At 39.4% G+C, this 15,236-nt stretch overlaps 1 protein-coding gene across 1 annotated transcript; it reads left to right on the top strand.

Annotated features, from left to right (window-relative positions):
• The first annotated feature begins 5,759 nt into the window (after positions 1 to 5,759).
• Positions 5,760 to 6,704, top strand: LOC135589052 (transcription factor ILI3-like). Its single transcript, XM_065081364.1, has 2 exons — positions 5,760 to 6,180; positions 6,285 to 6,704. Exons 1-2 carry the CDS (start codon positions 6,073 to 6,075, stop codon positions 6,438 to 6,440), a joined length of 264 nt encoding a protein of 87 aa, XP_064937436.1. The 5' UTR covers positions 5,760 to 6,072; the 3' UTR covers positions 6,441 to 6,704.
• Positions 6,705 to 15,236: the final 8,532 nt, after the last annotated feature.

Here is a 15,236-nt window from a genome sequence, read left to right as displayed (position 1 = left end):
TTGTACCTTCGATATCACCTTGCTTTGGATAGTAGGCTTAAAACTTCCTCCTTTTATATAGCCTTCTTTTGAACCATACCGAGAACTCTTTTCAAACTTCTGTTACTTTTCAACATTTAATGTCAACTTGCTCACATCATTTAAAGACCAATATGGTTACAGTTGAACAACTTTAGCAATCTCATACTTCAGACCTCCTAAGAATCTTGCAATGGTTTGCTCTTCTGATTCCACAAGCTCTCCTTTTAACATTAGATTATCGAATTCTACTATGTACCCTTCCAAACTAAGATCTTTTTGCTTTAAATAATGGATTTTGAGAAATATCTCTTGCCGATAATTGTCAGGTAAATATTTTTTCTTCAGCTTCCTTTTCATTTTTTCCAATGTCACGATCATACTCTTCCCTTATGTTCTCTTTATTTCTTTTGTTCTGGTGGTTCATGAAAATCAAAAATTCTTTCCACTGTACTAAGCCAATCAATAAAGTTATCAACATTAGTTTTACTTTCAAACTCGGGAAAATCCAATCTTGGGTTGTATTTGTTCTGTCACTCATCTTGGACTTCATGTCTTGCCCGAAATCTTCTCGATTCTCTTGGATGAGGAGGTGTATCATCATCATAGTAAATTCATGGACATCATTTTCATGCTGGTTGTGTCTACTTTGAAGTTCTTCGATTATTTCATTTTTTTCTAATAGATTACACAGCAATCTTCATAGTTGTAGCCTCAATGACTCAGCATCATCTTCACAGCAACCACCTTCACCAACTATATATTTTCCATTCTATCTTGTCATGATCTCTAACCTTTGGCTCTGATACCAAACTGATACCGGGGGTGATGCAGAATGGGGGGTAAAACATAATAGGTTTTGATAGAAAATTGATAGTAGAGCTGTATTTGCTGGAATGAATATTTCGGATAGAAAAGTCATAGTAGATGAGGAATTAACTCTTGAAGAAAAGTCACAACCAAAGGTATAACTAATCCTTCCAACCATAGCCTTTTTCCTTAGTCTAGTAGCCAAACGTCTACATCAAACTCTACCTAGTTGCTACGAGAAGTTTTCAATGCTTGTTGTCTATTGTCCAAACCTCAATAGGAGGTTCCAAAAGTGAGAGAGGAGGAGATCGAAATTAGTAGCAATATGCAGTCTATCGAGAGTACCTTGTGTTATCCAAAGATAATCTACAACTTACATGCATATTAGTCTCTTTACGCACTTTACCCTACGTGCCTATTAGTCTCTTTACAATTTTTTAATTATATTGCTTCACAAGCAACGAAGATTATTTTCTTTTAGTTTTATGCTTCATTTTCCTATGATTATTCTTTCCTTTATCAAAACTTTTATTTCCTAAGAAATTCCTCATTCTATATACTCCTCCAAGGGCAACAATCATCTTATAATGATTAAAAATGACTGGTAAAACTTTTGACAAAATTTCCTCACATGTCATCACTAATATACTTCTTTGCCTTGCTAATTTTCCTCCCTCTTTTGCATTGCTAATCACTATAATAATTAAAAATTTCTTGAAATCTCTATCTGCTTATTCTCTCCATTTACTGTTTGATTAATTTTTTCCGGTTCTCTTCTATTAAAAACCAAGGAAGATACTTAGTCCCCTTACATGTTCCCAACTCTCCTTCTGTTTCATTGTTATGGCCCAACTCCTTACCCACATGCACAATATTGTTTGTCATTTGGGTCTTCTTACATTTTTTTCCTTTACGCACTCATTCAAGGTCTATCATGCAATTCTAAAGACGGTTGAGGTGAAACTAATAAAATAAAATAAAAATTCAAAAATCTAAAATCTAAAATATTTTCTTCCCAAGAACATTAATCAGGTCACCGAAAGAAAAATTTACAATCATTTCAATATTCCGAAGGGCAAATATTTCTCCTTTCAATATCCTGACATGCGCTCATTGCTCCTAGAAGAATCTCCATTTCTGATGTTAACTATGATTCAGCCTTTATCTAGCATACTTGGGCAATGGCAGGGTACCCCTCTACTCCAAGTTGTTTGAGTTTTGATCAATTCTGTACTTAATGCTTTAACTACTCATTCCTGGTTTCCTATCTCAACTCTTAATAAGCCAAACTCTGTTATTCATAATTTCTTGTGGAACCGTTCCAACCACAATGGTCTTCACCTCTTATCACGAGATATTTCCATTTTACCAAGTGGAAATATTTCTCAATTTGTCAACCAGGCTGACACTATTTGAGTCAAATTTGTCTATCCTAAATATGGTTCTCATCAACCTTGGAAGTTTTACAATCCTTTCAAGCTTAATTAGTATTGGAATTTGTTTAGTCAACTACAGGATCATTTGAAAATTGGTTTTTCTAAGTTCATTGTTGATGACTCCCCTGTTACTATCTTGGGAGATTACTAGATTTTTGACGCTCCTGTTGCTCTTAAATGAGCCTTTGTTCATAATAGTTTCCAACTTATTGCATCATAGACACTTGAATAATGACAAGCATAACACACTTTTTATGCTTTCCTTACGAGGCAGATTAAGCTAATTGATCTATTTTGAACCTTATAATTTTTGTGTTTGGAAGCCCGATACTAAAGGTATAGCATCGGCTAAATCAAGTTACACAGAAATTGGTGCATGTTGTGGAAGCTTCCTATTTTGTCTTGGATAAAAATATTCTCTTGGAAACTTTTGCACTGCCGCCTCCTATCTCAGACATACTTGCCTGTTTTAATAAATGTGATGCTCTCATTTGTCCTCTTTTTTCTGCACTACCTGAGTCTACATAATTTTTTCTTCACTTTAACTTGGTTATATATCTTTGGCATGCTATTGAACATCACTTAAACCTCACCTTTGGATCGTTTGCTACCTAGCATCAACGAGGGATGATCTTTAGATCCTAAGGCACATCTTCTCCTTCAAGCCACCATTGCAATATGCTTTTAGTGGATTTGGTGGGCTAGAAAGTTCTTTTCAATAGTCTCAAAGTTTCCCCTATATGTATACTCCACATAGCCCCTCCTCGGTATATGATCTCATTGATGTTCATGTTTCTGAAAGTTTATTTAAACTTTCATTACTCGTTTTAATTGGGTTAAACTTCTGTTTTGGTTGGGACAAACTGAACTGTGATGGTTCTCTAAATTTTTTTAAAGGTTGTGGTATTAGTTTTATTTTGCAAGAGGATACCGGCGATGTTTTCTTTGCTGGATGCAAGTTCTTGGAATGGCATAGTATTTTGTATTCGGCAACCATAGAAATTAGAGATGTGCACTCAGGGAATACCTATGGCCACTTTAGGACATCCTTACTATTATCAAGGATATTTTCTTCCTTCTGCATTTGATGAATATGTGATCCCTTATGTTTTTCGTGAAACCAACAACAATTGGTTAATGAACTGTGCTAGATATTCTAAATCTAACAGCTTTTGACGAGGGGATTGGCCCTTTGATTTCTTCTTTTGATCTGTTCCGACAAGAGGGACAACTTTTGTAATTGTTTGACTTAGTCATATATTTTGATTCAGCAAAATATAAAAAGAAAGGGTTGTGTGTACTGCAACTGCTGTATGCAGATCAGGAATGAGGTGATAAAAACCAGACCTCCAACAACAGTTGGTGTCTGCAGTTGGTTGTCCTTCGCTGACGCCCCCACTTTTTCACATCAAATCACCACCTATCGAAACTGTAGTAAAAGAGTCGTGTGACTCGGAGGGAGAGAGAGAGAGAGAGAGAGCACGCTAGACGGGCTACGGTAGACCTCGGACATGACCACGTGCATTTGTAGCTACGAGATTGGGGCACCCCATGCACGCTTGTCTACCCCATGCAACTGCAACTCACGTTTGATGGAGACCAGATGCAGATCAAGACACAAATCCCTCTCTCTCTCTCTCTCTCACTCACTCACTCACACTCACTCTGAGAACTGAAGATAAAGGTAGGAACAAACAATGAGTTCTGGAATGATCATATGGTCAGAGGAACCATCATCTTTATCTTAACATACAGATGTGTATCATCTTAATACAAATCCTGATGATTTCACTGTAACAAACTACCTTAGCAGCTTGATAGTTCATGGTTGAGGGAGAGGCTTGGTAGTGGGTGGCATGTTCTTGCAGATGACAGGATTGATGAAAGGAGGGTGACAGTTTTGTGGGTGTCTGTGGTGGTACCATGGAGAGAAGAATATGGAAGCTTGGGGAGCACCATTTGATGGTTGTTAACTATATAGTGACAGGACCATTAGTCTCTTGATGGGATTAGTCTAAGATGAACAGTGGACATGAGTGCCCATTAAGCTTGGACTCCGAACCACTTACACTAAGGTACCTGCCAATGTACTGTTTGCTTCTTTCGTACTTCATCATTATAGTTTATTTGTGCAATCATGATGCACAGCCGATGAGTATCCCCTTTCTTTAAATATTTATATTTTAGCCGTAAAAAAAGAACGAGAGAAAAAAAAAAAAGGGAACATGTCGATCATAGCAACGGCTTTGTTTGTTTCCTTGACATCAATTCTCCAACCTCCATTTCGTCCTAGTTTTGTTTGGTAGTCTTTATATCTATGACCTTGGTTCTTTGATGAGCCTTTTCCCCCATTTTTCCTCCATAGTTTTCTTATTTAGATGACTTTCAGACTTTCATATGTGTCCCCCCTCCCCCGCCCCCGCCACCCCCCCCCCCCCCCCCCCCCCCTCTCTCTCTCTCTCCCTCTCTCTCTCTGAATTCTTTCACTTTCGCCTGTCCAGGGGTCATTCATCTGAAAGAAGCAAGGGAAATTAAAGCGCATGTGGGTGTGGGGGATAGAAGCAGCAGCAGGCAGCCCATGCAATATGTTTGATAAATGCATGGAAGATCTCTCTCTCTCTCTCTCTCTCTCTCTCTCTCTCTCTCCATTGCTATCAAAGGCCAATGTCATGTCCCCTTCCTCACATGGGGCAGCCACGGGCAACACCTGCTCGTCCTTGATCTGATCTCTCCTCCCCTGCATCAAGAAAAAACCACGGCCTGTGGCTGCTATCTCCCATGTGGCTGCCTTTTCTTGGGCACCTCTCCGAGCTGAATCCTTCCTCCCATGACATAATCCTTCCCCTTAATTGGTCATATCCCCTCACTGGTAGTTCCCCGCACGAAGGTGAAAGTCCCTGTTGCAGTATTGCAGCGGGCAGGTGTCGTTCCTCCCACCCACCAACTCAATCGTCAACCTGCGAGTCCTGTTAGGGTAAATGAGGCTACAGTATCACTCTTGGGCCTATTATGGCAGCCCACTGAACACAGTGGACCTCCGAGTCCCCGCTATGGCGCACAGCATCACATGCATACTCCCTGGGGCCTCAGGTGGCCTGGTCGTCGTCGCACCGGAGATCGGGGACCGGCCACCCCGTCCTTCTCCCGGCCAGGAAACAACCAGGTGTGGCTGAGCAGATGCGCCATCCTTGGGTCGCCGGTCGCAGCCGATTCCTGTGTCATGTTCCCACGTCTACACTGTCCTTTGTCCCCTCCCCTCCGCCCCAACCTTTGGTACTACCTTAATCTCCATCCACAATTATGGCAGATTGGCATTTAGCAGCGTCCTCAGTGGAGTCTTAGGAATACACCAGCCCTACCTATATATCTACAGGAGAAGACAATACCAGAGCAGGCAAAGGTGGGGTGGCCATTGCTGAAAGCAGAAGAGACATAAGGCATCTTTCTGGTCCAAAGTAAACCGGTTTTAAACCAAAGCTTTGAAGTTTTAACTGTTTCCCTTGTTTCAACCATTACGTAGAGAAAAGAAGATGGGCCCCCTGAGCCTCCGTGGAACCATGGGCCATCACGATGAGCAAAGTGGAGCCGTTGTATCAGTAGTACTCAGGGAAGACATGTGGCCCCTCAACTACATACACTTAATACACATTGTTGCCTTTTAAAGACCCTTCCCCTAACCCTTCCTCCCTCTCAGTTCACTCCCCTTTCTTTTCTCCCTCCCCCTGTCCTGTGCCACTTCTTCCCTTAAGAGGAGAGAAAAAGAGGGGGGGGAAAATAGACGAAGGTTATAGCTGTAGCCACTAAAGTCATGTCGAGCAGAGGTAGTAGCAGCAGGATCACAGACGAGGAGATCAACGAGCTCGTCTCCAAGCTCCAGTCCCTTCTGCCTGAGTCCCGCCGTAGGAACATAGGCAGGGTAAGTAAAACAGATCGCCCACTTAAGTCTCTCCATTTGTTTGCAGCAACTTCATGGCTGTGGTTTCCTGCTTGTGATGCACGCTGTTGCATGTGGGTGCTCAGGCATCTGCGTCGAAGCTGCTCAAGGAGACATGCAGCTACATCAAGAGCTTGCACCGCGATGTGGACGACCTGAGCGACCGTCTCTCCGCCCTAATGGCCACAATGGACGCCAACAGCCCTCAGGCCGATATCATCAGGAGCCTCCTCAGGTCCTAGGAGCCATGGTTATGGAGTTCTGAGGGTGATTTATGGTGTTCAAGAGTGTGTGAGAGACGTATTGTGTTGGCTAGTTCGCCCGTACCTCCTGCTTGATGTTATTGCTTCTGCTCTTCCCGGCCTCCATTTTCCTCTCTCTACGTTTCTCCTGGTCTGGCTTGAGTTGTTTCTTTCATGATGAACAACCAACGAGGCCGGAGAAAATATCATGTATGATATTTTCCATTACTAGCAAGCAAACATGTCTCCACGGTTTCGCTTCTACAGTCTTATCTACCTCCATGTTATTGTTTGGTGTTGGATGAAAGAGAACCAAAACCATCACAAGAAGACGAAGAACGCTTATATAAAAAATCTCATTCTAAAGACCCAAAAGAATGTATGTAAAAAACAGTATCGGAAACGAAATATTCGCTCGAAACAGAAGGGATAATATCAAGATAAAAGGAACAAAATGACAAGAAAATCTTCCATATGCTAATTAAGATGATGGGATACTACACAGAAATCAAGCTGAAGTGAACAGAAGAAACGTATGGCATTTATCGAGATGCTGTGGGCGAGATTATACGGTCAAACTTTCTGGCTCGAGGCATGATGCTGTACAGATAAAGCGTGACAGATCTTGATCTCTGAAACTTTGCAGACATCTGCTGATGACTGAGTCAGCTTTCATGACTCGGAAGCTTTGGAGAAAGAGAGACCAAAAACTGCATCAAATGTCTGCAGACCAGCAACACCAACTTTTGCCGGAAAGCAGAAAAAAGAGGAGGAAAAGAAAAAAAAAAAAGGAAAAGGAGGGTAAGAGGGAAAAAGCAGCAGAATTAAGCGTACATGGATCGAGGTGAGAATGACGTATCAGGCCGACCACCGGAATTGTTGATCACAGTTTAAGGTTGGCTGGGGGCTTGGGAGTGGAGACAAAGGAGAAATTTGATGACTGTGGCAGAGGGGAAAAGACAAGGCGGTGGGGGTCCCGTCGACGATCACCTGATCCAATGGACGTCAGCCGCACAGGAGAACCAAGTACGACGCACAAGTCAGCGCAGACAACGAAACGTAGACGGCTCCTCGTCTTCGTGGCCGATGGACAACAGTTCGGTGTTATTTTTCCTTTTTCGAGTATGATATTAAATTGTGTATAACAATAAAAAATTCAGTACTCTGATACATCTTCTTCATCTTCGGAGAAGAGAAGGTAGTTCTTGGAGAGTTCGGTCTGGTCAATTTTTGATATGTTGTATTTGTACGATAAAGTTGCTACTGTTAGAAAAGAAGAGACTTCCATCGTAATATTTGACTATGGTATTATTATTGACTTTGTGATATATTTATTGTGATCGTGATATTTGACTTACAACTATAATACTTGACTCTTATAGTTTTGACTATGGTATTATTATTGATTTTGTGATATATTACGATCGTGATATTTGACATAGAACTGTAAAATCAAACTCTTATAGTACTTTCATTATAATTTTTGATAGGGAACCATAATACTAGTCTCTTATGGTATTATCATCGTAATTTTTTATACCAAGTCTATGATGATATTGCTATTGTTATTAGTAGTATCATCGTTGATCTAGGTAGTTTAAGCTATATGTTTGGCTTTCTAATATCACAAATTTGATTCAATTTGAAGTCTAATGACTTCTATGATAAGTGAGCTTTGTTTTGACCTAATACCGGCTCAAATTAGTCCAAGGTTACCTCGATAAAGACCTTAACTTATTAATTACTTATTTGACATATCTTCGAAGATTTAAGTATGTTGTCCACTCATCTAACATGTCATCAAATCATTTGACACTTCGTCTAAACCCTCGATACATTGTCTATTCTCTAATATATTACCTAATCCTCTAACATATAAACTTCGTCATAACATTTGATCGTCCGACACGATATCTGATCATTTGGGTATGATTTTTGAAACTTTAGCACAAAGTCCATTCTTTGACATATCAACCAATCCTCAAGCTCGATATTCAATTTTGTTGGATCCAACCTATATGTGGGCTTAGATAATTTGGGCCGTTTGAACCCAAATGAAAGAAATTAAAAAGAGGAGAGAGAAGGTGAGGAAAATAGATCAGTGTGCACAGTGAACGCGCGTGCAGAGGAAAAAGGAGAGAGAAATAGAGAGAGAAAGATTAGGTTTCTGAGTTTTCTATTTGACGATCTGTGGCCAAACATTGTCAGTTTTGGCCCAAATTTTATGTGGAGAATCCTTACAGCAAACTCTACAATCCTGACGGTGTTGATCTTTAGTTTACCCTCTCTAAGGTACTTTCCTGTGATATCTACTTTGTGAGACCTAGAATTTTCTTTTGAGGAGATCCATCCTATATGATGATATGCTAGAGCCAAGATCTATGTTCTTGATGTTATTCTGATCCTCTAATTATTCTAGAGAAGATCTACTGTAAACCTGTTATCATTATTATTGACAGTGGAAGTTTGACGTGGACTACGGTCCCGTGGTTTTTCCCACATTGGGTTTTTCACTTTAAAAGATTTAGTCTCACTGTGTGATTGATTATTTACTCTATTGTTTATGCTATGCTAGTTGATATTTTCATTTGGATATTAAGTTGGTATTTTGATGAGGAACCCATTTTGATACACAAAGAGGGAAAAGAATATTCCGCTTTAACAGGATTTTTTCCAATAAAATTTCAGTACAAAAATCTTTCGACATAATATCCGACTCTCTTTCTCAATATTTAGCCATTAAGTGCTCCAAGTCTATGATCAAAGTATTTCCTATGTCACAAGTATAAGAAAGCACATTAGTTCACTAAGCTTATTAATTGATTTCATCATTAAAATCTAAATTTCAATAATCTCTTACTTTTTTATGATAATAACTAATTGATGATGAAATTTTAACTAAACTCTCTCTATCAACGTGTCTTTTTAATATATATATTGATAAACTTGAATTCAACTAAAAAGGGCATATATCCTTTTAAATACTTATCTTGAATTCAAGTTGATATTATTAATATTATGATTTAATCATTCTAAACTCAAATAATAATATACAATCAAGTTTTGAATTTTAAAGTATAATATTTAATCATCATCAAGATATAATATTAACCATTAGTCAGAAATAAAGGATAAGCATAAGTTAACTATTTACATGTGTTAAATATATATAAAAGCTAAATATAAGTTATATAATCATAAAAAAATCATATGTTAAAACATCATAATTCTTCTTATTCAAACTTGAGTCATTGTTTCTACTCCTTTGTCATCAACAAAGATGAGTTAAAAATAGACATGAGTCACTACTCCTTATTTATCAACAAAAAAGAGTAATATATACACAATAACAACTCAAGCTCTTCCACTTTATCATCAACAAATATTAGTAATGTTGAATCTCGTATTTTGATGATGAAATCACTGGATATATGTTTATGATTTAATCTGCGTTTTGAGTAACGCAGGATACTTCGATCAGGATGAGACAATTAAAGCAGGAAAATCATGTTGTGCTGGAGGAACATGTCAAAAGATTGGACGTCGGGCCGGTGGATCGGTCGACGTATCGACAGAAGGCTTCGGGCCATGGACTCGGGCATCGGGCCAAGAAGAGCGGGTATTGTGCCAAGGATATCGGAGTTGCAGAGTCAACTGGCCGATTGGGCAATAGGCTGTAGGAAAGGACGATGCGCCGAAGAATCGGACGAAGCGTCGAGGGACCAATGGCATGTCGGACAACTTGGTTAATTGCTTAGGATTAATTGTCTCGATCGAAGTTTTTATTTTAAGTGTGCAGGATTAACTACGATGAAAGTTAGACAAGCAGCAGGAGTTGCGCCGGAGTCAAGTTCATGATCACGTTGGGAGTTCGAGAGTTCGACGGAAGTTCGGACGGTCGTCGGAGGTTCTGCGAGAACAGATCCGAGAAGTCCAGAAGCTTGCAAAGCGAAGCTCGTCGGAACTCGCCAAGTGGATCGTCGCAAAGTCCAGGAGTTTGTCGGAAGTCCGCAGGAGCATCACCGAGGGTTCATCGGATGATCGACGGAAGTTCGCCGGAAACTCGCCGGAAGAAGCGATTGACGCACCGAAGCAAAGCTGTAGAAATTGTCTTAGATCTAATCGTAGTTAGCACGTTGATTAAGTTGGAAAATGGGAGGTGATCCCATTAGCTTAATCATGGGGCAATTGGGCCCTTGAAAGACTGAAATTGGGCCGAATGGAGCTAACCATTCGAACCCTGATTGCACTAGGAGGTGCAACCGCCTAGGCCAGGAGGTGGCACTGCCTGGGCTAAGCCTCCCAGCGAGACTGGGCGGTGCAACCGCCCCAGCCAGGAGGTGGCACCGCCTGAGCTCAGTCTTCGAGCTAGACTGGGCGGTGCAACCTCCCTGACAGAGAGGTGGCACCGCTTGAGCTCGGTCTTCGAGCTCTGGCAGAGAGGTGCAACCGCCTCAGTCAAGAGGTGGCACCGCTTGGGGCTCAGTCTCCGAGCCAGACTCAGGAGGTGCAACCGCCCCTGACAGAGAGGTGCAACCACTTGAGCTCAGTCTTCGAGCTCTGTTAGGCGGTGCAACCTCTCCAGTCAGGAGGTGCAACCGCTTGATCCCGGAATTCCAGGATTTGATCGTTTTGAGCTCCAAATTTGAACTGGGTTGGGGCCTATAAATACCCCACCCATTCAGCACTGAAAGCACAGAACGCACACTCGAAATCTTGCTATCTTTCTATGTTTCTTAGAGTTCAAAATTGCTAGTCCTCCTCTTTCTATTCTTCAAGTCTTGAGTTGTAAAGAGAGGAGAGAAAGGTTCTGTAAGGGTTGTCTCTTGAGCCCGTCAAAAGGAGTGAAACTGTAAAAGGGCAGTTGGCCTTCGCCTATTGAAGGAAGGCCTCTAGTTGACGTCGGTGACCTCGTCGGTGGAGGAAGCCAAAAGTGGAGTAGGTTAAGACTGACCGAACCACTCTAAATCTCTGGTTTGCGTTTATTTTGAGCACTTTATCATTACTGCAAACCTCCTACATAGCTACTGCTCTCTACGCCTTTACGAACAAGTTTCTAAGTGCTGATCTTTCCGAATCTGCATTCAGACGTAAATCAGTGTTTTCATACATTACAGTTTACGTTTACGTTTTGATTCTGCAAAACTGTCTTCTGCGCTTTTACGAACGAAGTTTCTAAGTTCAGATCCCTTTAAAACTGCGTTTAGACGTAAACTGCACAAACTGTGTTTAGACGTAAAACTGTGTTTTAGACGTAAACTACTTTTAAACGTAAAACTACGTTTAGACGTAAAACTGCGTTTAGACGCAAACTGCGTTTAGACGCAAAACTACGTTTAGACGTAAAACTGCGTTTAGACGCAAACTGCGTTTAGACGTAAAACTACGTTTAGACGTAAAACTGTGTTTAGACGTAAAACTACGTTTAGACGCAAACTGCACTGTGCTTAGACGCAATCTGATCTTATACGCAAACTGCGCTTAGACACAAACTGCGTTTAGACGCAATCTGCATTTAGACGCAAACTGCATTTAGATGCAAACTGCGTAAACTGCGCTTAGACGCAAACTGTGTTTAGACATAAACAGCACTTAATCATAAGTATTCTTAGAATCGGCTTTTGCATCAAAATAGTTTTTATCAAACGAACGCAGCTTTCGTTTTTAATCGCTGAAAGATTTCCGCTGCACTAATTCACCCCCCCCTCTTAGTGCTCTCGATCCTAACAAGTAAAAGTTAAGCATGAGTTACTATTTCTCTTACTTTATCATAAAAAAAAGAAAGAAATATACACATAATAATAACTCAAGCTACTAGGGTGTTGGTAGTCCAAAGTGTCTAGACAAAGTATACAAATGTTCATCAAAAGACTCAAGATGCTAGTAAAGATATATTTTTTTTATTTTTAACTAATATCCTAGTTAAAGCCATATACTATCATCCAAAGAAATTTAACAAGTCTAGTTCCCTTCTTATAAAATCAAATTATTCCTTACTCAGTGGTTTAATAAAAATATCTGCTAACTTATATTTTATGTCAATAAAATTTCAAAATATCTCATGATTACTAATATGTACCTTAAATAAAATAGTATCTATTGTCCATAGGCTTGGTTTGAGAATGTTGAATAGAATTTTTTATCAAGTAAATGACACTAGTATTATAATACTTTATAGAGATGTTTTTCAAACATAGACTATAGTCTTCTAAAGTGTGTTTCATACAAATAACCTATGCATAATATGCATTTACTGTAATATATTCAACATAAGACACAAATAGTATAATAAAATTTTACTCTTTGGATGACAAAAAACTAATACATGGCCTAGAAACTGGTAAGTTCTAGATGTACTCTTTTTATATATTCAAATCTTAGTGATTGTTCAATATGAGCTTCTTTCAAAATATAACTATTAAAAAATATTTTTAATATTTATTTGAAATAGTTTTAAAATTTTAAAACAAGCATAAGTAAGGAGTATTCTTATGACTTCATAATATATATTTTTTCTTAGTTAAAATCTTTAGCTACTAGTTTGGTCTTGTTCATCTTACTTCATAATAAGGAGTATTTTTTTATTTTTTCTAAAGACTCATTTAATGTTAATTATAAGATGATAACTAGCTCTAGGAACAAGTTTCCAAACTTTATTTCTTTTAGATTGATTAAGCTCTTTATGCATTGCTAGAATTCATGAGTTATCCTTAAAAGCAGTATTAATACATTTAGGCTCAATTTAAATTTAAGATAAAAGAATACTATTTTCATAAATAATTTTTAAATAAAAATAAGTTTTAATATCTTTTGATATATCCCTATTAATTAAATCTTTAGGATGTGCATCTATATACTTTCATTTCATTCTTTGAGTAGGATTTATTTGGAAGTATCACCAAAATTTAAATAAAACTTACTTTGGGAAGTAGAATATCATTTAAATTTAATTTTTTAAGTTTAAAATAATTATCACCAAAATCATTTTTTTAGTTTAAGGAGATTCTTCAATAATATGAATAGATTCTTCAACAATTAAAGATATTTTATTGAAAACACTATAAGCTTTAGAAATAAAAGAGTATTCAAGAAAAATATCTTCATTATATTTAACACAAAATTTTTCTAAAACCTCCTTGTTATTCAAAACAAAAGATTTATAATAAAAATTTTGAAATATGAAATGTTGAATCTTTTGTTGTTCTATAACTCATAAGGAGTTTTAGATAAATATGACCTAATAAGGACCCTATTCATAACATAGTAATGTTGAATATCGGATTTTGATGATGAAGTCAATTGATGGGTTAATTGATCTAATCCATATTATTGAGTTAAGTATGTAGGATTAACTATGATAGCTTGAAGACATAAAGCAAGTTTACTGGAGTCAAGTTCGATGGATGTTCAAGAGTCCACCGAAAGTCCGAAGAATTGTCGGAAGTGATGTCGGAACCAACCGAGAAAGAATCGGGAACTTGCCGAAGTTTTCGGAAGTCCGCCGAAAAGATCGTCGGAGGTTCGTTGAGATCACCGAGAAGGTTCGAATACTTACTAAATGCTCGTTGAACTCGCCACAAGACCGGAAGCTTGCTGGGAGTCCGCTGGAAGAAATCTGAGGGTATATCGAAAGTCCACCGGAAGTTTGCTGGAAAGCTCGCCGGAAGGAAACTCAACGTTGCCGCTTAAAAATTTGCTTAGGACTATGTCTTAATTTCGTAGTTTGCACATAATTTGGGTTAGGATTAAGGGCTGATCTATAACCCGGTTAGGGGCCAATTGGGCCCGAGTTTGGACTGGTTTGGGCTAAGTTTGGAGCCCAACCAGTGAGATGGAATAGTCCAAGTGGTGGCACCGCCGGACTGGGTGATGGCATCGCCCAGAACCTGAGAGGTACGGCGGTGGCACCGCTAGTACACTGCTGGACTAGGCGGTGGCACCGCTAGTACACTACTAGACTAGGCGGTGGCACCGCCTAGAACCCGAGAGATCTGATGGTGGCACCACCAGTACACTACTGGACTAGACGGTGGCACAGCCCAGAACCCGAGAGGACCGACGGTGGTACCGCAAGTACACTGTCAGACACTAAAAGGCGATGGCACCGCTAGCATTGGAAAACCCAAAAGCAATTCAAATTTGGAGCCCAAATTTGAATCCTCTTAGGGCCTATAAATACCCCTCAATTCTCAGCAGAGATTACACCTTTTTGAGAAGTTAGAGATTGAGAAAATGCTTTAGCAAAGTCTTATTTTTAATAGCTTAAGTGTTCACCTGTTAGAACCCTTGCAGATTCTAAACTTGGGGTTGATCTCTTTAGGGAATCGGCCTCCTTGGAACTCTATAGGGGTTCCTCCCTCCAAGTTGCTACTCAAAGGCTGCAGAAAAGATTCATCTATTGCTTATCAAAAGAGGAGGAATACATGGCTATTTATAGGGTTTTTAAACCCTAACTCCTAATAGGACTCCTACTCAAGACTCCTACTTCTAACCAACTCATAATAGGACTTTTACTCAGGACTCCTATTCCTTTACAACTCCTAATTCATCTCTAAGAAACAACCTCCTAACCCTAGCCGGCCTCTTCAGCTCTTTAATAGGGGTCGGCTTAGGTAGGTTTTACATGAATATCCCTCTTAATTAGGACTCTCCTAGCTAGAGTCATAACAGACCCATCCTCTTCAAATCAGCCTTGTCCTTGAGGCCGACGATTCATGAATTTTGGGAATTTGATCTTCAAGTCGTCATAGTTCTCTCAAGTGGCATCTTTTGTTGGTAGGTTCACCCACTGTATTA

This window comes from Musa acuminata, chromosome BXJ1-8 (genome assembly GCF_036884655.1).
Source record: "Musa acuminata AAA Group cultivar baxijiao chromosome BXJ1-8, Cavendish_Baxijiao_AAA, whole genome shotgun sequence".
NCBI classification, from domain to species: domain Eukaryota; kingdom Viridiplantae; phylum Streptophyta; class Magnoliopsida; order Zingiberales; family Musaceae; genus Musa; species Musa acuminata.
This window is presented reverse-complemented; position numbering and strand designations above follow the sequence as displayed.

Bases quoted from the DNA above. Each gene is read 5' to 3' on its own strand.
- LOC135589052 (XM_065081364.1), top strand. From the start codon at position 6,073: ATGTCGAGCAGAGGTAGTAGCAGCAGGATCACAGACGAGGAGATCAAC. The intron at 6,181-6,284 runs GTAAGTAAAACA...GTGGGTGCTCAG, and splicing joins GCCGTAGGAACATAGGCAGG to GCATCTGCGTCGAAGCTGCT.